This window comes from Zootoca vivipara, chromosome 10 (genome assembly GCF_963506605.1).
Source record: "Zootoca vivipara chromosome 10, rZooViv1.1, whole genome shotgun sequence".
Taxonomy (NCBI): Eukaryota; Metazoa; Chordata; class Lepidosauria; order Squamata; family Lacertidae; genus Zootoca; species Zootoca vivipara.
The window spans coordinates 55,494,772-55,520,658 of record NC_083285.1 but is presented as its reverse complement, the minus strand read 5'-3'; the positions used below and the strand labels follow the sequence as shown (position 1 = coordinate 55,520,658).

Sequence of the window (25,887 nt, the reverse complement as noted above, 5' to 3'; positions counted from 1 at the left end):
ATAAATTAGCCCCTGGGTGCTGAAACTAAGAAATTACACCTTTGGAAATCAAATAGTGCATTGATGTGGTTGTATCTGGTTTTGATCTCATGAGGGCAAATTATAAATAGTGGAGACCATGCAAGAATTGTAGGGAAATATATTATGGTAATTATGTGCCTGTAGGTGTGTTTCCACCATCAGTGGGGGTGGAGTTATTCCTTGTTTGGGCAGTAAGATGCTGCAGTTTAGCAGGCAATGACTCAGTTCAACTGAACTCCATGCCAATTTATTTCGTAGCAAACATAGAGCACAGCAACCTAATTGGAATTAAGTTCCAGTGAAGTAACCTTCAAGTTAATGTGCTTAGGCACTTGATGTTCAAAAACCTAACTTAACTATTGAGTGTGCTTAGAATTGCATTGCAGAAGGTGTGACCTCACGTTCTGTATTCAGATGGTTTGAGGACAAATGCTATTTTCACATTCATCATGAAAATAAGTGCATATATCACTCCTTAATTTGGAACCTAAAATAGTTCTCATTATCACCTTCGATAGATTTTTCTGTTAAACACTTCTGGGGTGGGGCTTGTTGGCTGGTGCTTCAAGATTTAATTTCCTTTTTCTGTATAAAATGTGGACATATTGTCACAATGTAAAACTAACAGCACCTCCTGAATTATGTATACAGGCATCCTGGACCCACTACAACCTATTGTGTTAAATGCTTTATTTAGACAAGTAAAACAAAAATCTGGGACATTAATAGAAAATGTTCCGTAAAAATGGGTGCAGTCTTTTAAACATTGCTGCTGTTTATAGTGATTATTTACCCCCAAATGTTCAGAACAAATCTCTTAGCAGACTTCAATTTTCAGTTATTCCGGGATTTCCATGATAGAAGGGGATAGAAGGGGAGACTGTCTTTTACTCCAATAACAGAAGGTTTATAACATAACTAATCATGTAGAAGACCACATAAGACCTGATCACTCTGAAAGCACTCCAGAAAGTATCCCCAATTCCATTCCATGCAGATGGGTGAAAGTTGGCCATTCATTCAAGGCATTGGAGCTAGTTTCCAGCAGCCAAAGGTCCAAATTACATGAGTTTTCAAACGTTAAAAAAATAAATAAATGCAGACCTCATGGATGGGGCTGCGGACAGTGTTGCACAAGTAGAACTTGGAAGGACCTGGTGTGTTGGTATAGAGCCAGAACAGAAACTGGAAGGTATGGGGAGCAGCCAAATACTTGCATAGCAACAGGGGGGAGGTAAAATGCAACTGTTTAGGGCTTACAAAATATTTTTAAAGCCTTTGCAAAGCCAGAGAGCTGCTGGAAAGCATTGTAATGTGTTGTTCATTGTTTGTGTTTGATGTGCATTTACAGTGTCCATTTATGGAATTTGGTTTTATGATAAGGAAGAATGCCAAAGAATTGCAGAGCTCATGAAAAAGTAAGTGCTGGTGGTCAAGGAAGCCCTTTGAGGATTGTATTTGTGATCCTTTGCATGTTATAGCATTGTTCATTACAGTGGTACCTCGGTTTACAAACACAATTGGTTCCGGAAGTCTGTACTTAACCTGAAGCGCACTTAACCTGAAGTAAACTTTCCCACTGAAAGTAATGGAAAGTGGATTAATCTGTTCCAGACGGGTCCACGGAATACTCAACCTGAAGCGTACTTAACCCGAGGTATGAGTGTAATTGGTTCCGGAAGTCCGTACTTAACCTGAAGCATACTTAACCTGAAGTGAACTTGCCCATTGAAATTAATGGAAAGTGGATTAATCCATTCCAGGTGGGTCCGCGGAGTACTTAAACTTAAAATACTCAAACCGAGGCGTACTTAAACCGAGGTATGACTGTATATTGAAGCTGTTTAAGATTAACCCCCTTCATATTAGCAGCTTAAATGGGCTCATTAAAGCAGAAAAGTCAACTGACGCTGGAGTGCTGTGCACACTTAAATAACAGTAAGTCTTATTGAAATCAATGGGACTGACTTCTGAATAAAACTACAGTGAGGGGGAAAGTATTTGATCCCCTGCTGAATTTGCCCGTTTGCTCTCTGACGAAGAAATGACCAGTCCATAATTTTAATGGTAGGTTTATTGTAGCTGTGAGAGACAGAATAACAACAGGAGAACCCCCGGAAAAGCAGAAGACAAAAGTCAGAGGTTGATGTGCATTATAATGAGTGAAATGAGTATTTGATCCCCTATCTACCAGCCAGATGTCAGGCTACCTGGTATCTTCACTGTATGTAACAAGCTGAGATTAGAAGTACCTGCTGTAAGGGAGAGGTTTTACCTGTAATCCCAGCTCGTTACAGTACCTGTACAAAAGACACCTGTCGACAGAAGCAATTAATCAATCCAGCAGATTCCAAAGTAGCCACCATGACCAAGACTGTAGACCTGCACGAGGCTGGACTGGGCTACAAGACTATTGCCAAGTAGCTTGGTGAGAGGGGGACAACAGTTGGTGCAATAATTTGCAAATGGAAGAAACACAAAATAACTCTCAACCTCCCTCAGTCTGGGGCTCCATGCAAGATCTCATCTCATGGAGTTGCAATGATCATGAGAACGGTGATGAAGCAGCCCAGAACTACACGAGGGGAACTTGTCAGTGATCTCAGGGCAGCTGGGACCATAGACACCATGAAAACAGTTGGTAACACACTACGCAGGGAAGGACTGAGATCTTGCAGAGCCCGCAAGGTCCCCTTGCTCAAGACAGCACATGTACAGGCCTGTCTGCAGTTTGCTAATACACATCTGAATGACCCAGAGGAGAACTGGGTGAACGTATTGTGGTCAGAATTGAGACCAAAATCAAGCTCTTTGGCATCAACTCAACTCACCATGTTTGGAGGAGGAGGATTGCTGCCTACGACCCCAAGAACACCATCCCCACCGTCAAACATGGAGGGGTACATATTATGCTTTGGGGGTGTTTTCTGCTAAGGGGACAGGACACCTTCATCGCATTGAAGGGACGATGGACGGGACCATGTATCATCAAGTCGAGGATGAGTATTCCAACATGACAAAGACCCAAAACACATGGCCAAGGCAACAAAGAAGTGTCTCAAGAAGAAGCACATTAAGGTCCTGGAGTGGCCTAGCCAGTCTCCAGACCTTAATTGCATCGAAAATCTGTGGAGGTTGCTGAAGGTTCGAGTATTCTGTCTCTCACAGCTTCAATAAACCTACCATTAAAATTATGGACTGGTCATTTCTTCATCATAGGGCAAACGGGCAAATCTAGCAGGGGATCAAATACTTCCCCCCCTCACTGTACATAGGATTGCACTGTGAAACATATTTTAATTTGGACTAATGCATTTTGGAATTGTTTAGTGAAAGTTTACTTCATTGGGAGGAAAGCTCTTATTTGATAAAGACTCTGAGGAGGAAATAAATCACAGGCAAATGTCTGTAAATTGTAATTTATTTTTATACATTGCAATTTATTTTGTATAGTCTATTCCTATTGATCTCACTTGCCCTGATAAATGGAGAAGTATGCAACTTTATTCCCTACTTCTTTGAAATAGGACTGTCTGTAAGACTAACCTGCTGAAACAGGTTAGTGCCTTCAGTAAAACTTGGATTATACAATTAAGCCAGCGACCATACACATTCAATAAATGTTATAAATGTGCTTACTATAGTATATAGAGATCATTCTTAGTATTTTTAATATATTTGTTTTATAATATCCAAGCACTGACGGATAGCATCTCTTTCTAAGTGCCCTAAATGATGAAATTCCACCACAGGGTGGGTTGGCTAGGTACTGGTTTGAGGAATCCTATCTGGATTGCTGAGGTCAGAGGTCCTCCAGGCCATAATCTGAGGTGGCAATGGCTCTTTAGGGTGTCAGACAGGGTCTCTCCCAGTCCTACCTGGAGATATCAGAGATCAAACCTGGGGTGTTCTACATACAAAGCAAATACTGTACCACAGAGGTAAGGCTCTTCCCCCTCTCTCTTTGTAGCCATCTGTGTGGTAATGGTTGCTAGGCCACTTGCAGAGGCATTCCAGTTATTCTGGTTCCCATGTTACTTTACACTCGCTTTGTATCTAATGCCATGCTCTTTTAATTGGTGGTACATAGGGACCCAGGTGGCGCTGTGGGTTAAACCACTGAGCCTAGGGCTTGCTGATCAGAAGGTCAGCGGTTCGAATCCCTGTGACGGGGTGAGCTCCTGTTGCTTGGTCCCAGCTCCTGCCAACCTAGCAGTTCGAAAGCACGTCAAAATGCAAGTAGATAAATAGGAACTGCTACAGCGGGAAGGTAAACGGTGTTTCCGTGTGCTGCTCTGGTTCGCCAGAAGTGGCTTTGTCATGCTGGCCACATGACCTGGAAGCTATACACCGGCTCCCTCGGCCAATAATGCGAGATGAGCGTGCAACCCGAGTCGGTCATGACTGGACCTAATGGTCAGGGGTCCCTTTACCCCTTTACCTTTATGATGTTTGGGCTGTAACTTTCTGACAATACCTGGGTGGAGTCTAGTGTAGAATCTGGTGCAGGTATACTCAATTTATCATCTAAATTCTAACTCTAACCAGATGCCTGCAGCTTAGAGGATTTATCAGGGGAGTTAAATTTACCTGGGCATAACAATGGGCCAGCCAACCTTTGTTTTTGCCCAGTTACTTTACAGTGTGATTGCTGCGAAACAATGTACAGATTTACTTCTCCTGCTAGGCATTGATCAGGAAATTCTACAAGACCTGGAAATGGATGTTCAAAAGAGTCCATCTGCTGTAGAGAAGGAGGGAATATGTTTCACTCTAGGAAAGTCAGAGCTCCTCTTCCCTAGTATTATTACAGTATTTAGATTTTTATCCCACACCTTCTTCCAGAGGAGCCAGAGGGCAGCAAAACATATCAATACTAATACAATTAAACTTCTAAAAATATTTAAGTACTTCTAAAAACAATCACCTACTACTGTTTTATCCTATCCTGACTCACATTCACACTGAAGTGCAATAGAAACCATAAGCTACACATTACTACTTATTAGACATTACAGAAGGATGCATATTTCCCTAACACAATTTAATTGCAGCTATAGTCTTTTTGAAAAAGAAATAGGCATATATCCCTCTTGTGTAGCAATTCAAAGGAGCAGAGTAACTGTATTAAAAAATCTCCAATATCTCCCCTTAGTTATATTCCCCACCGCACTGTAAGTGTGCAAATGCTTCCCTCATGGGGAAATTTATGAACTTTTTCTAGTGCTGTGATACAATTTTTGAGATATACTGCACCTAATGTTCCAGATGTAAGTAGATCTATATAAAAGTCATTGTAATATTGGTAGTTATATTTTCCTTTTCCAATAATTCTCAATATTGACTTGTCTTTTTGACTTCCACTGCCCAGAAAGTTGACATTTTCAGTGAACTGCCTACCACAACCTCAAGTTCTGTTTCTTGGGTTAGTTGCAGTCAATTCAGATCCCAGCTCCATATATACAAAGTAGTTGTGTTTTGCCCCAGTGTGCATCACTTAGCCCTTACGTACATTAAATGCTGTGTGAAGCTTTTTGTCATTCACTCGGTTTGGAGAGATTCTTCTGGAACTCTTCAATTTGCTTTTGCATTTCACAGCCCAAATAACAAATTTGGCTATCTCACTGCTTACCCCTGACTTAGAACATTTATGAACAAAAGGTAGCATTCCCAGTACAGAACCTTTGGGTAGTTCATTGCTAATTTTTCTCCTTATTTTAAACTGTTTAAAATGTCTGCTTCCTTTTCTTAAGCAGTTATTGATCCATAAGAGGTTGATATGGCAACAGTCATCTAAAACAAATATTAGCATAGCTAGCATAGTGTGTAGCCTGTGCGGGGAGTGGAAGCATATTGAGCCATGGCCAATGCATGATCCAGAGGAATAGGTCTGTTTGATCTGCTGTAGCAAAAAAACAAATAATCCTGTATCACCTTAAAGGCTAACAAGACTATAAAACAGGTTTTGTTGGTCCTTGGTTTTGGTGGTGTTTGGGGCCCCATTATTTACAGATCTTTCCCCCTCCTTTCTGCTAACATAGAATAGCCATCAAATATCCAATCAAAAGTAGAGTCCAAGGACTATTGAGGATAGGAGTTGTGGTCTCCTGGATCACCGACCTCTATGAAGGTGGATTTTACATAAATATCTTGCTGCAATGCTGGAAGAAGCAACACATTAAGCTTTCTGTCATCAGTGACTTGGATATCTGTTGTCACATCTTGTATTCAGCCCACAGTGAAATATCCGCAATCTTGACCATTTGGTGCCTGTCCTTAACTGCTTCCATGCCTGATCAGAAAGCCTCTGTGAGCCTCAGCCTAGAAAGGGAGACTGACAAAGTTGACTTGTAGCCCATGAAAGCATCTGAGGAAAGAGAGAGGAGTGCCTTATATTGACAATCCCCTTGTGGCAGTAGTGCCTTTTTTATGGTGAACAACACCACAATAGTTAATATCAAGAGCAAGAAAGAATTTATACAAGATTTCAGGAGAAGCAAGCTGTCATCTCAAAGAACTGTACATTATTGAAAGATAACGGTGGCTAATCAGCTCTCCCTGCAGTTTTTGGTGATTAAATGTCTCTCAGACTGCTAATTTTCTTCAGTAAAAGACTAGTTTGTGAGGATTTGTATGATTGTAAACCATGTTTAGTGGGTTATAATAGCAGCATTTCATCTAGTTAAAACTACACTGCAGTTCAGCCAAGTGACTGTGTGTTAGAATTATCAGCAGTTTGCAGTAATTATAAAACAGCTGGGGCAGGAAATTGGTAATTTACTAGCAGTTAAAGACTTGTTTGTGTATATTCACCACCCTACCATCACCAGCAATCATAAAATGAGCTGTGGTTTAATGTACTTCCCGGCCATACGATGTGTGACTGTGTTAGGGATATTTAAGTCTTTTATGGTCCAGTGTGCACAAAATTTGAGAAATTACATCATCAACCCAGGCAAACCTTATGAGATAGCCCTTCTCCTCCAAAACAACAACCTTGAAACCATTCTTAATGTCTGCTAAATGATTTGAAGCAGTTGGAATTGAACTCCATTTTCTCACTCATTTTTAACTTCACCCTTCATTTCCAGTTTAACTCGGCAAGAACAACTGAAAGCACAGCAGGGGGCTGGCACAGGAATTTCCCCAGTAAGCCTGAATTTGGGTGACAGCAAAGAAGTGGATATCCTACGGATGCTCAACAAAGCCAAAGATGAATATACCAAGGTGGGACCTATCCTGTATAAAACAATACCTGCAAGTATTCTTGGATGAGACTAGATTTATGTAGATGCACTACAGTCTGGGTTCAGACTCTGTTTTGGAACTGAATCAGCTTTGGTTGCTCTGATGGATGACCTTCATTGTGAAAGAGATGGGGAGCGCTACTGTGTTCCTTCTGCTCAATCTCTTGGTGGCTTTTGACACTATTGCCCACAGTATCCTGCTGGACTGACTCAGAGGGATTAGTATTGGAGGCACCATATTATGATGGTTCCGTCCTTACCTTCATGGCTGGGTTCTTAGAGTAGCACTGGATGAATACTCCCTGGCACTTGTGCTGTGGGGTCCTGCAGGGCCCAGTGCTATTAGCATTTATGCGAAGCCATTGGGGGCAGTCAGTAGGGGTTTGAGGGAAAGATGTCATCGGTACACTGATGATACGTAGCTCCATTTCCCCATAACATCTGAATCAGGAGAGGCTGTGAAAGGTCTGGATCAGGTGTCTGAATGCAGTGGTGGGCTGATGAGGGCCAATGAACTGTGTTTGAATCTTGAGAAGGCAGAGTCTCTTTGGCTGGGTAGCTCCCATGTTCAGGAGATAGGCAAGTACTTGTTCTGGATAGGGTCACATTCCCTCTGAAGGAACAAAGAAAACCCATTTTCATGATTGGTACTTAATTGTTTTTCCGCCTTTTATTGTGTAGTAGAAAAGATTGTGTAGAAGACTACACACATACTGAAGTGGTTTCATTTTTTCCTCTCTTTGTTAGAAAACGTTTGTTTGAAGGATGAGTCACTCCATGCCTGTTTCTTATTCCACCCCATCCCTCTATTTCTTTATCATCATTGGTTGCTAAGAAAATAATATATCATAGAGAATTTTATGTTTGGAAGCCCTTTAAGATACAGGAATAGCTGTCCTCTCAAAGCTGGAGATCATGTACATTAGGCTAAGCAAAGGTGACACATTTTACAGTTTTATTTGCATCAAAAGCCACTGCGCATCAGAACCACCATGCTTCTCAAAATAGCTATTTTACATTTTATCATTTTGTGACTGAATTCCATGTGATGGAATCAGCTTGTGTATCCTGCATAGCCCCTCTTTGCACTGCACTTTGGGATAATCACTAAGCAAAGAAACATGAAGTCCATTACTGGTTTTCTCAATTGCTGTTGTACTGACTATTGCTGCTGCTGCTTGTTTCAGTTTTTTTAATATTTAGCTTGTGCTTTTTATCACTTCACTTTCTCTAGTGATGTTTAGTAGAACAGCAAATGAAAGTATAAAGTATTTATAATTTAAATAAATAAATAGTATCCACCAGGCTAACCTGAAGCTAGATCTCTTCCTTGCTGGTGTCAGTGTCTTCCACCTGAAATCCTGTAAAGCTGCTGCTAGTCAATGCACACAATTCTGAGCTAGATGGAGCAATGGTCTAAAGCAGCTTCCAAAGAAAAGATATTTATTCATACTAATAATGATGCAGGCTCAGCAGCAGGCAATTAGTCCAGAAGTCATGATTCCAAGGTACATGTGTAAGGCAAGAGATTCAAAAGTGAACAGAAGCAACAGAGATGCCCTACGGTTGTCACACCACTCGTGCCTAGCTTTTAAATATGAGGCGGGGTGAGATCACTCTCAATACACTCTCACCTCCTGAGACTTCTGTGCATTCAGATATGTACTTAGCCTGGGCGGGTGTGTCTGATCCCACCTACAGAGGTGGTGCCTTCTTCTCTGTGACAAGACTTTGTCTTGCCCTTCTGACTCCATCTTCCCCACTGAGTACTCCTGCTCCACCCCTCCCCCTGGCTGGCCAGGGTCCTTCTCACTCCCCAATGGGACTCTGCAGCAGGAGCAATGAAGAGAGCCGGCACATCTCTCGCCCGCCCCAGTGCTACATCTGGAGTCACAAGGAGAGGACCTCCATCTTCCATTCCTGGGCACTAGCCTAAAGCCCCACCCCTTCTTCTTTCTCCTGATCCTCTACCGCCTGGGGTTGCCCAGCCATACCAGATCCTGATGGAACTGAGAAGTTTGCCAGTGCCAGCTTTAATTTCTTTTGTGGGCCATGTGGTTGTTTTAAATTTGCCCAGTCTTCTGTAGCTGGTTTTTTAACTATGTCGTATTCTGTTGAATTTTATTGGTGGGTATGATTCTGGATTTCCCCCCCTTTGCTATTCTACTATTTTATTATGTTGCATTTCTTTTATTATGATTTTGAATACGTTTGATGTCTCAAGAGCCTTGTTATATCGAATGTCATGTGCTATCTGGATAACCTGAAGCCACTGCTGTTTTTGTTTTTCTAATGTTTTTTTTACCCTTTTAAATCTAAGTCTAGCCTTTAGTCTGCATGAAGTATAGGTTAAGAGCAGAGTGAAGAGACAATTAGAATGGAAGATGATCTGTATAAAATCCCTCGTATGGATATTTCCTGCACTTATATTGCATGTGGCTCATGTTCCAAGAAAATCCAATTGTCTTTCCTTCAGGTATCCTTGATCCTCATGGATATTTGTCAATTTGTCAGTTCTGTTTTCTCTTCTCAAGTTTAACTGTACTGTATTCTTTTTTTCACGGTGATGGGGAGATTGAAAATAAAAATTGCTTTCTATAAAAATAATAATGTAGCATTATTTTTGTTTGTGTGTTGCAGTGTAAAATGTGCTCAGAGCCAAAACAGATAACCAGTTCTTCTGCTATATATGACAACCCCAACTTGATCAAACCAATCCCAGTGAAGCCTAGCGAAACCCAACACCAGTGTATTCCTCAACAAGTCCAGGTATGATTGTATTTACTTTCTTAACCCTAAGCTTCTTAGTTTAGAAGGCTTATGAGTCTGTGTTAGAAGCCTTTCTGTGCAATAAAAAAAGATTATGCTGGGTGAACCTCTGTCATCGCATCCAGTTTTGCTCTCAACCCAGCCATGATCCACAATTTCATTACCCTGGTGTGGTGGTGTGTATCTTTACTACAGGTAGTCACGCTGCTTTTTGCAACTCATTTTTAAATAAGTCTGGATGAGGGCTCCAGCATACTTGGCTGTATGCATCAGTAGAGCACACAGCTTTCAGAAAACAATTACTACAAAATAAACAACGTTTTTAAAGCAAAGGTGGTATTATTGGAATGGCTGAACAGAGAGGTGTGGGCAGCCCTTGGCCATGCTAGGCCAAATATCACCTCACCCCCTTCACAGGACTATTCATCCCCTAAAGAAAGGGGGAACATCAACAACTTTTGGGGACAGGTAAAAGCAATTAATTTTGGGGTGAGGAATGGGCTTACTGTTAAAGTGTTTTCCCCCCTAAATAAGAACAAAACTTTACCACCACTTCAGTCAGTAGCTTAGTTACCCTCAGCAGTCTGGTAGTATTCCATTTGAAATTTAGGACAGAAAGCCTCTTGAGAACGAGGCTATGTAACATAATGCATATAATTCAGGGGCACTGGTGATTATGTTATATAACAATTTGTATTATAGTCTGTTTGTTTATTTGGATGATGTTGTTTTTTCAGTGCCCTTGAAAAACACGTTATAAGACAACAAAATGCCAAATGCAGTTTAGTGAAGAACTAATATGTATCAAGCATTTCACTGGTTTATAAGGGCATTTTACCATTTAATAAAATTATATTTTCTCTCCCCCCACCTTTGTGTTTGATGCTGCCCTCTTTTTTCCCCTTTACTATTTCGAGAGGGATACCATTTCTGTTGCTGCTCTTAAAACTCCTTCAGTAGAGACTGTCTTATGATTTACAGACTTTGAATCCAAAGCATTAATAAGAGCACCTGTAGGCTTTTAGTGATTGCTTTTTCCCTGTGTTGGCATTAGGTGTTATGCCTGCCTTTCATAGTACCCCTTTGATTCTTAAAACCTTTCAATTCTTCTTACAATGGATGCAATTTTAATGGAATTTTGTAATGCAATTCTGTTTACATTGGAATGAAATTTAATAGCCCATTGCAAAGTGTACAAAATTCATGAACACTGGGCTGGGAGGACTAAGATACAGCTCATAATCACACATCGTGTTCAAAGCTGACAGATCTGTGCTGTCCAATTTTATGCCCTTAATCAGGAAACAACACACAGCGCTGTTTGTGTGCAATATTTCAGAGATAGGTAGAAGGAAGACTGTGCTCCATCAGCAGGCCACCTCTTGCCTGTAGATTTGTGGGATTCTTTCAACAAATATTGGAAAAGTTTGATCTTGGTCTGATCCCTACCAAAGCACCTTACATTCTTAAGCAAGGGTGTGTGCTCTCTTTTGTATGAACTCTTTTGTTTAAATTTAATTTCTTACATTTATGTCCCATCTTTTTTCTGCCATGGAACTCCATGCAGCGTGCATATGGCTGCCAAGAGTCACCCATCCAAGCACTGAGCGGACCCAGACCTGCTTAGCTTCAGTAAGGTGCTGACCTCATATATCTTCAGGCTGTACTCTAGGTATATTGCTTTGTAAAGCTAAGATGCGAAATTGGACCGAAATGATTCTAGCCATAGAAATAAAAAGTAAATTAAACAAAACTAAATTCAACCCGTTTCCTCCACCCACATAAAGATGCAAGAAAACTGTTGAAATGAAGCTTCATATACCAGGTGTTAATAATAATTTAGTATGTACCGTCAGCAAACAGGTGGACAAGCTCTGCTATACAGCAGTACCTCAGTTTTCGAACGTAATCCGTTCCGGAATACCGTTTGAGTTCCAAAACGTTCAAAAACCGAGGCGCAAAGGGTGGTCTGCAAATTTAATAGAGAAAAATAACATATACACTCAGCAGAAGCCGTTTGACTTCCAAGGTGTATTCGAAAGCCCAAACGTTCATCAATGGAGACGTTTGGAAACCGAGGTGCCACTGTCTTGTGACCTTTTGTGCAGTTCTGTGTAATCTTGCACCCTTTGCTACACTCAGATAGAGAATCATACAGTAAATAAAATAAATGGTAGTTTGCGAGACAGTTCACTGGAGGTGAAAAGGTTCTGCTGCTGAGTGATGGTGAAGGGAGAGAGGGAGAGACCCACCACTTACTGGAGCAAGCTGTGAGGCAGTGTCAGGAAAGTGTGGTGTGTGCTGAAGCAGCGGCATATAGGAGGAGCTGTCACCTGTCCACCACTTCTCTCCTTATAACTGTCCTCACCAACCATCTTCCCACCAACTGGTTCCAAGCTCATGCTTCTGCCACAAACAGAACGTCTGTGATCCCCCCAATTGTTTGCAGAAAAGCCATTTGTTCAGCTTTCGGAGAACAGGCAGTGGCATCTGCTGTTCTCTCTCTTCCTTTGATGCTACTAGCCAAACCTTTATTTTTCTGAATTAAACTGGCTTTCTTTTCTCCTCCCTGCTCCCCCACCAGAACATAGATCCTGAACCACAACACTTATCTCTCACAACGCTCTTTGGAAAGCAGGAAAAGTCTAACATATACCAAGATACCTCAGTAAAGTCACAAAAACTTCACCAAGAAAACTTTCCTCTGAGGCAAGGGGTTGTGCGTTCTCTGTCCTATGAGGAACCTGGAAGACATTCACCCACAGCAGAGAAGCAGCTTTGCCCAGCCATTCAGAAACTGATGGTGCGTGGAGCAGAGCTTCACCCAGTCTCTGAACTGCCTGAGAACCGGATGTGTGAGAACGGCAGTGTCCCTTCAGTAGGGGAGGTTTTCACGGGACTCTTCCAGCCTGTGGCTTCACATAGCATTCGGACATCTCATCCCATCCAAGATGCCGCCAGCACACGTAGCCTGCTGCAACAACTCCAAAGCCAGTCAGGACAAATGACAAAAATGGAGCCCATCAATGTAGGGCCAGCGAGTTCTGCTGCACCAGTCTTCAGCAGGGCTCCTGCTGTCTCCACAGGAGCCCAGGTAAAGAATGTGACACAGCCTCATCTCATGTATTTCAATGGCTCTCTCCCAGGACAGACTTTGGGGCCTCCAGCCCTTGGTAAAGAACAATCCAAACTTCCAGGACAGTCCCTTCCTCTCTCTGGGAACCAATCTGGAAATTCTGGAGTAATTTCACCACAAGAGTTATTAAAGAAACTTCAGATAGTGCAACAGGAGCAGCAGTTGCATGTATCCAGTCGGCCAACCTTGGCAGCCAAGTTTCCCGTGGTTACTCAGAGCAGCAGCACCTTAAAACCTCTGGATTCTTGGATGGACAAAGCTTCAAACACAGAAAAGCAGCCCCCTCTTTTTCAGGTAAACCAGCAATAGATTTGATAGAGCCTAGAGTCCAATAACCTTGGATCAACAGGCTGCTTGTTCTTCTACTTTCAACATTTAAAAACCAAAAGTACACCTCTCAGTTCTAGCATTGGGGAACTGTAGGCTAGTTCATGGTCCAAACTAGTGGTGTCCAAACACTGCTCCTTAGTTCATTTTAACAACCCTTTGGGCTTAGCTTGAGTTTTTTCAAGCATGCAGATTTGAAAAATCCCAAGTGGTTTTTTTGTGTGCAGCTTCCATTCACCAGCAAACGTCCCAACAAATCAAAAACTTTTTACCTTTGTGGGTGAACCTCATGCCAAGTCATCCCCAGATTCAAAAGTTCTTGAAGTGGGGCATGCCTTTTCAAGGGGGGCAAGTGGACATTTTGTACCTGAATGCCCTCTGCATCGTTAGACCATAGCCAGTACAGTCGTACCTTGGTTTTTGAACAGTTTAGTTCTTGAACGTTTTGACTCCCGAACACTGCAAAGTGACTGTTCCAGTTTGCGAACTATTTTTGGATGCTGAATGTCCAACAAGGCTGTCGCGGCTTGATTGGCGGCAGGAGCTTCCTGCAGCCAATCAGAAGCCACACTTTGGTTTTCGAACGTTTTGGAGGTCGAACGGACTTCTGGAATGGATTCCATTTGACTTCCAAGGTACGACTGTAATGGCTTTTCAAAGCTGTAATGAAGGATTGCTGGTCGACTCAGTTCCTTGGATGGCTTATTTGAGACAGTGTGCTTTATATGCATGAAGGCAGAGGTATTGCTTGCTTTTGCCTCTAAGAACTTGTCTCTTATTGCAGGAACTGAAAGTTAACACCCAGCAAGTATTTGTGTGCACAGGAGCTCTGATATGTATATGAAGATGCTATGCGCACAAGAGTTTCCCCATTCATTTCCAAAAGTAGTAGCTCTGCATGTGCATCCCTTTGCAAGCATGGCACTGCTTCTGTGCGTTTGTGAGAGTCCTGTGTGTTCACTGGAGATACTTCTGAATATTGTTAGAGTCATTTCAGACATTGGCGAATAGGGTAATATATGGGGTAGAGTGTGAGCCTCGTTCTTGGGATATGTGCTTACCGCCATGTATAGGAAGTAACACATAAACTAGGTGCAAACTTGCAGGAATGGATAAATAGCTCACTCAGTTTCTGCAATCTTTTCGCTTCCAAACTGTGATGGAAGAAAATCAGGAATTGGACAAATTGCACATAGCTATTGGGTCACAGGTCATTTCCATCATTGCATCAATGATACCTGGGACTCCACCCAACTGCATGTTAGCTACTACTCCTTATGTCAACATTTGAATGAAGCCTAATGGCAAAGGGTGGTAAGGAGGAATACAGCTGGGATGGGTAACTAGGCTAAAGATCCATTGCCTGCACATCCACTGATACTACTGATCCCAAGTGAATCTAGGTTTCCCAAGCTGTGTCCCTATGGAATATAGTTTTGCTTCCCCATTGACCTTCAGCACTTGATTTCTTGATTTGTTTATAAAGGGTTTTTCAGATATACTAGCATATTTTGCTGTTGTCAAGCTGCATCCAAGAAAAGGCATTTCTAATTTATAATACAAATCACTCCCACCACTTCCAAAGTTAAATGATCCCTTTAATAATCCTTGGAAAACCCTCACTTGGGCAAATGGGATCTGTGCAGCTGTGGGGGCTTGGCTTTTGGCTGCTGCTTTTGTTGTGCAGTCTGCCATTTCCTCCAGCCTCTCCTCCATAGATTGCAGCCAAGCACACTATTAAATAAAACTGGAAATTGAGCTTATTGTTAGGCTCTATAATTTGAACTAATAGAAAGTGTGAAAGTGCAGGAGCTGTCAAAACAAGAAAAGTTGGAATTTGATGATTCATTGACCCTGTGTCTGGTCTGAGGATGATGCTTATGACATTTGGACTAAAATGAAATGGAAAAAGAACCATTTGGGACAGAATTTAATAATGGCTTCATGATGTGATACTATAATCAGCTTGCTGATATTATGCAGAATGTGGACAGCAAAGTCTATCCATAGGAAGAGAATGTTTTATTGCACAGTATTGTGATGGAACTGAGAGGTTGTCTTTGCATTGCAGGGTTGGAAAACAGGTTTTATTTCCATCAATACAGTATCCCATAGTACAGCTTTTAATGTTTTCATACAGATGTCGATATGGGCCATCCACTTACACAGGAGAAAATAAAGCAATATCCTCGGGAAACTACTTGGTGGAGGTTATACCTACCCCCAATGACACTAGTTTATTGGGAAAAGAAAGCTCGTCTTGCCAACTGCAGCACATTTAATTGGCTCTATAGTATAATGGGTATAACTAAGTTTTGAGCCTGTGGCTGTCTCCATAGGCCTTGCTCAGGTCTTTATTTTGTGGTTGTGTTAAGGGTTTGAGATTTAAAAACGGGTGTCAAACACAAATGGACCAGGAGTTCAGATTTCCCAGGGGCTCACATTTTCATTGAAAAGCCATTGGTTTCGATGGAGGCAGCAGCAGGAACAGAGATTAATTTTTAAAATTACCCCGGACATCCAATTTCATTATGCCACCCTTTCACAACATATGTCAGCAGATTTCTTCACCGGCATGAACACTATCCCCAGTTGCTAGTTCTCTTGTCCCAGGCCTAAGTGCTCCCTTGAAGCTTGAAACCCACTTTTTTTTAAAGCTTTTTCCTGTGTGCCGCTGCTTGCCAGCCATAACTTTTTCACATGCAAAGGCAGCTTTCCTCAGCCACTAACCTAATTGCCAGCTTGCACTGTAGTTGCCATGTTTCCTGGATGCCATTTTTTAGAATGCCATTTCCCAGGTCTCCTTATATAGCCACTTATTAGGTTTTGTCTCTTTGCCACATTCTACTATAGAACTATAAGAGTACAGAAGCTTTGTCAACACTTAGGAACTCAGGGTTCTAGTACCCATAAAAAGCTACTTGATGAAGGCTACAGCTACAGTGGTAGAAAGGGCTGCTGCTGGTATGCTGAGTCAATGGCAAGCAAGCTCAAACTTCAGAGAAGTTTGGCCTAAAAGTTCTAGGTGAGGAAGTTCTTGCTCCAAACTTTGGCAGTATCACCTGTGTCTATTCTACAGAAATATTAAAGACTTCCGGATGAGCATTGCTGCTACTCTGTACTATAGTGTATTGCTGCCAGCTGAAGACTTATTTGTCGCCATAACTAAGGACAAACATTTCAGTCAAATAGTATTGGCGCAGTCACATATGCAGATGCTCAGGCAAAACGAATCAAAGCAGAACCTGACAATAAGCGCACCCAAAAGTCTGTTCCCTAGAATTGCTTTTTGGCATTTCATCTCCTCCCACTATCTTTCAAGTGGACCAAGTTTTATAGGGTCTGCTGGGTGCAGCTTGCCACCTAGACAACATCTTGAATATTGGTGGTGGGACTGAACAAATGTGCATTTAAAGGACTCGCCATAAGTTCCTTCAGTAACTGGAATCTGCAATTTGTACTTCCTCAGCAGTAGACCCGACATATTATTGGTTTCATTTCGATTTGGCTTGTGATGCATCTCCATCTGGCTTCAAAGCTGTAATCTGCAGTATAAGGTTCAGTGGAGGGGAAATACTTGTTAGGAAAGCAATTAGGAAAAGCAGAACACAGTAGTACTTGAATCAACCCAAAGAAAACACAGGCTTGATCAAGTCTGAGCTGCTCAAAGAGCATACCTTTCAACTATGCACAGAGAAAATGATTTTTCACAAAAAAAAAGTTGATAGGAAGGCTTTCCCAAACCTGTATTAATTGTAAGAGGTGCAACCAAAATAAGAGGAAAGGACAGAAAATTGGAGGAAGATCTTGAAAGTAGGTGGTTTAAAGGTAGAATTGCTGCTTGTGGCATGCTCTGATAAAAAACCAGTTTAGAGTCAGACAACAGGACTATGGTTTGGACCCAAAGCACCATTGGAGTTTTGTCTGTGCAGTGGGGCTTTCTTCCCTTTTCTTGTTGCAGCCACTTAGGCCCAGTGACTCCTGTGGGTCAGGGAAGTCAAACAACACCTCCACTTGTGCTTTCCATGCAGACAAGGGGTCTGTATTCAAATGTGACCTTCCCAATTACTAATAAATATGGTTTGTGGAGTAGAAATAAGGATGGGCTGAAGCACACCTTCTTCCTATCATGACCAGCTGCAAATATTTCCTTATTTGTAAGAATATAAGAAAAGCCCTAATGGGTCCAGTATCCTGTTCCTCACAATGGTCAATCAAATTCCTGTGGGAAGCACATCACAGATTTGAGCCTGGTCTGCAAGGAGTACTTAAACCACAGTTTCCTGCGTCAGACATCGCAGGAAAGCCCATTTAACAAACAAGGAAGTCTTCTCTGCTGGGGAAGGATGTCTACTTTTTTTGGGAACAGGAACAGGGACATTACATCTGCATCTGGGTTATGCATGTATGCTATTTCCAGTTTCTTTAAAATTATTACCTGCCTCCAGCCCAAGTTGTTATAATAAAGTGTTTCATTCCATGACTGTTAGTCTCTTCAAGCATAATTAAAGCCTAGGCCTTGAAGGAATTCCCTAAAAATAACATTCTGAAATATCTACTTTGGGGCAGAGGAGAGAGGCTTATCCAGCTATTTAAGCTGCATACAAGTATTACTTTCCTTTAATAAAGCATGGCCATTGTCAACAGAAGCTTGCAAATCTGCTATACACATGTGTGGGATTACACTGCAGTCTTCCCCTCCTTAGAGACTGAAGCCTTAGACCTTGCTGACCGTGGTAATGTGGAGCGATACGCAATCTGCTCTTCAAAACAGGCTGCTTGTTCACAATGTATGGGGCTGCCAAAATGTATAACTACAGGTGATATATAGTTCTCCCAACCATTAGATAAAATGAATTAATGGTTTCTAATTAATCACACTGCTTAGCAAAGACGAGACTCAGCAACTGAATCGTCAGTGTACTGTCTCTTCCTGTCTGCCAGCATCTATTTAATTTAGCTTTAATGTTGGAATCTTGAACTCAAGCAACTGAATGCATTAGTGCAGCAACCTTTCACCAATTTGTAGCGCAGGCCCTGCTTAAATCCTCACTTGGCTTTGCATGAGCAGATACTGTCTTGTATAAACAAATTAAAACCTCATGAAATCATTAGAAGAGAAACATCAGGGTAGGGAGGGTGAATCTGGGTCCAAATTTTAATTAAAGGGCTGGTGCCGTGCTGTTTTTATTGTAATTATTGGTATGTTTTAAACAGATTTTATATATGTTTATAGTTTTAATTCTATCAATGTTTCATTGTGTTTTGATGACTGAATTTTCTGTTTTGTGCAGTTCTTGTTTTTAACTGTAAGCTGCCTTGAACACGATCAGGAGGGGGGGCAGTATGTGTATACAAATAAATATGGGGTCTTTTTTTCAGCCAGAACCTGACAACCCTCCTGACTTAAAGGGCTGCCCTCCACCCAAGGAATTAGTTGGCCAATTTCAGATCTGCATGGGAAATTTTGCCACATACATACATACCCCAAGCATAGCTTTTTGGCCATTTAGGGCTGGCAGGTCATACCACTGCTGTGACAACAGAAGCCAGAACTGGCATAATTTTTCTGTCGGGCTGCAGCAACAACCCAGTTTTGACACATGGGTCTGCAACACTGAATCTATTTTGCCTCTTCTGGTTGAGAAACTGTTCAGGCTTTTCTGAATTCTAGCTGTCCGCCCTCTTACATATAACCTATGTCTAGATGATTCAGTCTCCAAGAAGCAGCCTTTCTCCATTTGGGTCGTTTCTTTGGCTCTGGGTCCATTCCCTTGGCGCCATCTCACTATTTTCACAATGGCTATCCAGGTTCTCTGGGCTGCAAGAGCCACCTCAACTCTCTGCTTGGTGGCACATCAAACCGGAAGTGACCCTATTACCTTCAACCCAGGAGTATTTTTCTGCCTTGCTAGGATGACTGCCAGCTCCAGCAGGGTTCAGTTCACCTTCCAGAAACGCAGTAAGCTGCTTGCCAGAAAGTTTTTAAATGCAACCTCAGATTCTTTTGTATAGCTGTGGTTGACGTGTAATTTAATGTGATGTCCTTGTGTATGATGAGCAGGTCATCTCACCACAGCGAATTCCTGCTACTGTAGCTCCTTCACTACTGATGTCCCCGATGGTGTTCAGTCAGTCTGCCCCAGCACCTCCAAAGCCAAGTGAAGGTGGATGGCTGCCCATTGTGAACCAAGAAGCTGTTTCTAGTTCCACTAACAACTTGTCTGTGCAGAACCCAGAAGCAGTTGTTGCAAACAGCAGCTCACTGACAAAGCTACAACTACAGGAAACGTTACTACATCTGATCCAGGTAAAGCGTCCATTACATTTCTCTTCTTTCCTTATCCTCTCTTAAAAACTATTTGCATCTGTCACCCTAGGAGATAAGAGTGAGCGGAGAGTTGGAATGAATTGTCACCAGTAAGCATACAACATTGTTGTGTAGATAATCCTCAACTGAGTGTTTTGTTCTGTTACACAGGTTACTTCTCCATTTTGCCAAGTTGGCTGATGATCCAGTTTGGTTATTATGAAAGTAAGACTTACCATATTGTAAGTCTACAATTAGGCATCTGTGTGCCCTGGAAAAAAACCAGCCCCCGATTTGCAGCTGTCTTGTCAGTAGCTAGAGCCCAGGCCATTGACAGCAGCTCTAGTTTCTCACAAGGTCTGAAACAGGTTAGATGCAACAAATCAGCTTCCTATGCACTGCAGTCAATTGGAAGTTGCTGATCTGTTCCCAAATGTTGTTCATTCTGACAGCCAGCAGTGGGGATCCTGCTTAGAGCTACCACTGACTGTAGAAGTAGTTTTATCCTGCCTTTGCTCCAAGTTGCTTAGAACAACATTTTAGCCTCAGCAAAAACCCAGGAGAATAATTAGGATGACAGTGGGTGGCATGCTCAAGATCACTCAGTGGGCTTCATAGGATCTAAATTTGCGTTTCCCAGAGCATTAATGAACACAATGATTTCTCTGTGGTTTTAAATTAATATTATTAACAAAGTATATGCCTTTCCCCCTTTAGAATGATGACAGCTTCCTAAACATCATCTATGACGCGTACCTTGTCAGCGTGAGAAAAGCAGCAGTGAAAAAACCCATGTGAAACTTTGTTTTTTAAAATTAAAATGTATCTCATATCCTGAACTTGACTTTTTAAAAAAACCGTCAAACAAAACAAGGGGTTTTGGGCTTTCTGCATAGCTTTAAATGATGCTTGCTGGCTAGTCTGTGCTCTGCTGAGGAATGAGTGGGTGGGAACAGATAGTGCCTTCCAGAGGGTAGGGTGATGTCACAGTATGACAACAGACTTAAGATACCTTTATAGTGTTTTTCTTATGTAGGCTGGATACCAGCATGTATAAAGATTTATATTTTCTCTTCAATAATACATCTGTTTTGTGTGTTTTTTAAAAGAAGAATATTAGCAGTTAGTTGCCTAGGTACTTTGCTGGAATCATTAGTTACCATAGGTGGAAGTTACTACTCGGCATTGTTTACAAAGGATGGTACTTGCTGGTGGCCACCAGGTGGCAGGCTTGGACTATAGTAGAAAACTTTGAAGCTATTGTGAAAGCTGTGGCTAGGGAAAGCAGATAGCTTTTCAAAGAGCTAAAAATAACATTGTGGTCGTCATTGCCGGGTGATTTGGACATCCATCCCTCTACTGTCTCTGTTCACACAATTTGTATGTTGGTTTTTTGTTTTGTTTTTAAACCTGTTTGATGGCAAAGAAGTGAATGTGTATGCCGTGAACATTCATGCCACCTCCACTTCTACTACACCCCCCCCCCCCAAAAAAAGAAAAACCACAACAGAGGCTGCCATTAACCTTTGGAAGGAATGTCACTTGCTCACAGGAGATTGGTTTCTCATGTTACAATTTCCCCCTACATGCCAGAGTTGTGTGAAAAAGATAACGTGGGAAGGGTCTGCAACCAAGAGTCAGTCACTGCAAAATGACTTGTCTATGCCAAGAATCTGATAGGAGTCTGCATACCATTTCCTTTCTTGGAAGCTGATCCCTGTCAGTTCTTCTACGACTCTGCTTTGTGGGAAATACATCAGCTATTCTTAAAAAAATATGCAGAAGAGGGAGGTAATCTAGAGAAAACTAGGAACAAAATCCCCATTAAAATCATTAGGCATTGTTAAGATTCCCATTAATCACTGGAATATGTTCCCTGCAACACACCCCAAATTCTCTGCATGAAGACTACTATGTAGGAAAGAGGTGGTTTTCCTCTTTAAAAAAAAAAAACTTCATTTTGTAAGCAGATATTTTTCTATTTTGTGACCAGAACATTCATAGCAAGGAGCAGATGATTACATTATAACTCTTTAGAGTCTTTTGTTTCTAGCTGTTTTTTCCCTTTGATGTAGATATAGGCCTTCATTAGACTGTGATAACTTCTCTGTGTGCTTTTCTCCGGGATGACTGCATTACTTTTAAGCATTTTGTTAAAACTAGCAATGTGAATGAATGGTTTCATTTCCACTGTGTTGTTCTATCAGGAGATGGACAGTAGTTTCAATTACCCATTTGTAAAGAAAATAAAATGTATTTACACAGATTATGTGTTGGATTCGTCTTATTATCTGGAATTGAAAACCTTACAGCTTTATGGTTTTTAAATTTGACTCTAACTTTCCTCAAAAATGCATTAGATTTTAAGTACAGCACAATGCACAAGATGTTTCGTAATTTAGTGCAAGGCACTAGAATTGCATGAAAAGGTGGGTGAAGTGTAGCCTTTTTAGTTTAGATCTGTCAAATACGATTACTGTATGCACCTGCTTTTGTCATGTAAGAGCATTAGCATCACAACAGGCTTCTAGAATTCAGCTTGGCACAAGGGGCAAGAAAGGGAGAAAAAGCAAAATACGGTAGTTTGAGGCAGCAGGAGACCTTTGGATGGCTGAGGGTGGCAGAGTCCTAGGCATTTTGGGGGTTACAAAAGTGGAGAGGTAATGAAGCAAGACTATGAAGGACTTTGATACAGCATGAGATTTTTAATCTCAGGGTTGTGGGTTTGAGCCCCACGTTGGACCAAATATTTCTGCATTGCAGGGGGTTGGACTAAATGACCCTTATGGTCCCTTCCAATGCTATGATTCTATGAAGGCAGGGACCTTGGCTGGGTCTTGGGTGATTTGGCCAGAGTAATTTTGGATATGGGGATGATACAAAGAGGTGTAATGCCAGTAATTTGTCAAGAGGAAGGAGCTAAGGGGTGCTTTGATTCAGCCAGAAGCTGCTTCTGAGGTACTGGGACCTGCTACAGCAAAGCCAGAAAGTCGAGTGACCTGCAGGCTCCCATAATATCCCACTCCTCTATATATAGTTTGCTGAATCTCTTCCATTCTTCAGCTGACTTCTCAAGCCAGTGAAGTCACACCATGTGCCATAAAACCTTTCCTTCTAAGCTAACACCTCCACCTGAGCAACTTGCTGCACTGAGTTGCAAAGCAGATTGCCTTGCTTACAGCCAGTCTTCTGCCCATTTAACCCTTGTCCGTTTCTCTTGGAATTGGACCCCATCTGCCGTCTTGGGCCCAACACATCTCTACGCTTGCCAAGGAAGTTGGTCACCAGGTTTTCAGAACTGGGAAGTCTAGTGGCATGAAATTAATCTAATTTCAGATGACAGGATTTTGCTGCTTGGGTTGACAGGCATGATCTGGGAAAGTTTATTTGCTTAATGTCTTGGTTCTCAACATTTAGTATGTGTTGCATTTCCTGTGAGGCTCTGTACATTAAACTATGAGGATGGCACTGAAATGTCTGAAGTATTAAAGCAGCATCTCTGATTTTAATGTCATTTATGTCAGTATATTTACAATTCATTATGAAAGCATCCTGGTTATGAATATTTACAATTCATTATGAAAGCATCCTGGTTATTTTCCAGACTACCTTATTTATAAACTTCATTTTAAAAAACAGGCTTCATTGCTTTAAGTGTTTGCTTTATGGTGTTTTGACTAGTGCAATTTACTCACTATTTTTCTGCTTCCAATCTCATGGATTCTGGATTTTGCACAAGGACATTTGAATTCAAATACTGTACAAGCACTTCTTGCTTTCTTGACGGCTGTCAACTTCAATTTTTAAATCCTCACACAGATGTAAAGAAAATAAGGTAAAAAATTTAAAGTACTGTACACAGTACACTTTAAATTGTATATGTGATAATTTATGAAATCTATCTCACTGAATGAGCGTCTTAGAGGAAGGGTTAAGTGTAAGTGTGCCAAATAAATAAGTTGATTGTATGATGTGCATAGATACCCTATGTTCCACTAGGGGTTGTCCCAACCTTCCTTAACAAGATCTTAGCAAATTCTGAATGATTCAGAAGTAGTGATCTTGCTGTGGCCAGATCATGCAAATACATTTCTGAATGCACATTATATTATCTATTGTTATTCAGGTTGACCTGGTTTGACAAGTTAATTATTTTCATTTGTCATCAATCTATTATTTCCTTAAGACCCTGTTCTTTTTAGTCTACTGAGCTTGATTTTATTTATCATCCATCATACCGTGTCCTGGTTTTAATATTTTGCTGTTCGAATCATAAATATGTACTTTTTTGTTGTTGTGCCCAATGGCTGAAACAAACAAGTAAATCTGAATTTATTTATAGTGAAAGCCTTGTTGTAGGGGGGTTGCCTGTCTAAATTATGCAAGCAGGAGCTCTCTGCTGGATAACGCTTGTCTGTTTTCAGCTATTATTGCATTCTCCTTGATTTATTCTTCATTCCCTTACTGAACACAGCCTTTGAGAGTGAACAAGGAAGATCAGAGTTTTAAACACCTTTTGTAATTCTGCAGATCAGCGTTCTATCAAGATTATTATTCGTGCATAAAATGGATCAGCGCCGGGTTGCTCTGGCATCTTGGCTCCTCTGCAGATGTAAAGTAGCTTAGAAGTTGTCAGGCTATAATATCCATTTTGTACAATACACCAGGGAAGACAGGTAATGCTTTTTTTTCTTGTGGATTTTCAGATTTAGCAAGCAGAGTGGTTTTCAGTCAGTGGCTGGGGAAAAAGGGGGCTCATTATGGAACATCCGGATACTTCTTGACATTGCCCAAGCAAGCTGAGCTTAAAGCTGTCACTCTATGCCATAGTCCAATGCATACATGTGCAGAGAACGACCAGGCCTAATTTGACAGGTGGGTGGCGCTGCACACCTGCCATTTATCAGACATCACCATAATGTCAGGGGACCCATTTTTGCCTGCATGGTTTGTGAAATCAAACCATGTGTGCAAAGGCACAACACACAATGCACCCGCGATCTGCTGGTTGTCAGGTCTTGCAAAGCATTGTGAAGCCCCATACATAGCACACTTCAAGCCCTGTCAGTCAACTGCACAGCACATTGCAGGCTTCAACAATCAGAAGTGCAGAAGAAACCTCTGGCTCACATTCATGATGTTAACATCATCCTTGGGTGCTTCAGTGGGTTTCTAACCTTATGATTCCATGTTTTTCCAATGCACAGCAAAAAAAAAACCCTGCTCCAATCCTTTAAGGCATTTCAATGGGGCTCAAAAGAAGAAGATGAGTAAATCTATGTGAACATTTCCCTTCAAAGCAGACATTGCCCCATGCAGAAAAAGATGGGTCATGTATGAAAACTGGCAGCTGACTAAACTAATAAGGGATTTGATGGAAAATAGAAAGTGTGACTGGAGATTGAGAGGAAAGAATGCTGATGTGCCTTTTCCTGAGTATGTTCTTGGTTCTGAGCTAGGAGCAGTAAAACCTACAGGTTTAGCTTACCCCAAGATACCCCTCTTTTAGAATACAATTTATCATAAATGATAATAAATATTACATTATTGAACAAAATATTTAAAGACAACCAAAGGACTCCTTCCAGCCCTGTGAGATTGTCAGATGAGCAGCTACTAAGAGAAAAATTATAAGTGGTTTACATAAAAAGTCAGTATCTGACTCATCAGAAATTGATAGAAAGACACAGTGATACTTCAACAGTATAGGATGAAATGAAACCGAGTGCATTGCACCCTTATGCACTATCCCTGGCACTGCTTGTCATTTAAGTGCTTAAAACACACACACCCCTAACATGTCTAGCTTCCTCATTTTTCAACTTTCACATCTTCAGCGCTCACAGCTGCACATCAAGAAAAGCGGTGCACAGTGAATGCAAAAGTACCTTGGTAATTGAGGGGAGAGACTCCTGGAACTTGATCACAGATGAATGCTTCTTCAGCATATGTGTTCAATGGGGCTTACTCCGGAGTAAGCGTGCATAAGATTGCAGCTGAGGCAGATGGATGCTGAAGCAGAAAATCCCACAAGCATCTCTCCACGGGAGTAAACATAAATCATAATACATTACCTT

The 25,887-nt window shown here is 41.5% G+C and overlaps 1 protein-coding gene across 3 annotated transcripts in view; it reads left to right on the top strand.

Moving 5' to 3' along the window:
- The window catches only part of DCP1B (decapping mRNA 1B), a 44,434-nt gene extending 19,387 nt beyond the window's left edge, over positions 1-25,047 (top strand). For 2 of the 3 annotated variants that reach the window (XM_035127339.2, XM_060280003.1), the window contains 6 exons: positions 1,373-1,439; positions 7,113-7,248; positions 9,909-10,037; positions 12,622-13,467; positions 19,565-19,810; positions 20,528-25,047. In XM_035127339.2, the coding sequence (XP_034983230.2) occupies positions 1,373-1,439; positions 7,113-7,248; positions 9,909-10,037; positions 12,622-13,467; positions 19,565-19,810; positions 20,528-20,608 (1,505 nt within the window). In that variant the 3' untranslated portion in view covers positions 20,609-25,047. Of the gene's footprint in view, positions 1-1,372; positions 1,440-7,112; positions 7,249-9,908; positions 10,038-12,621; positions 13,468-19,311; positions 19,463-19,564; positions 19,811-20,527 lie in introns of those variants that run through there. The other variant, XM_060280002.1, reaches the window with a different exon arrangement.
- Positions 25,048-25,887: the final 840 nt, after the last annotated feature.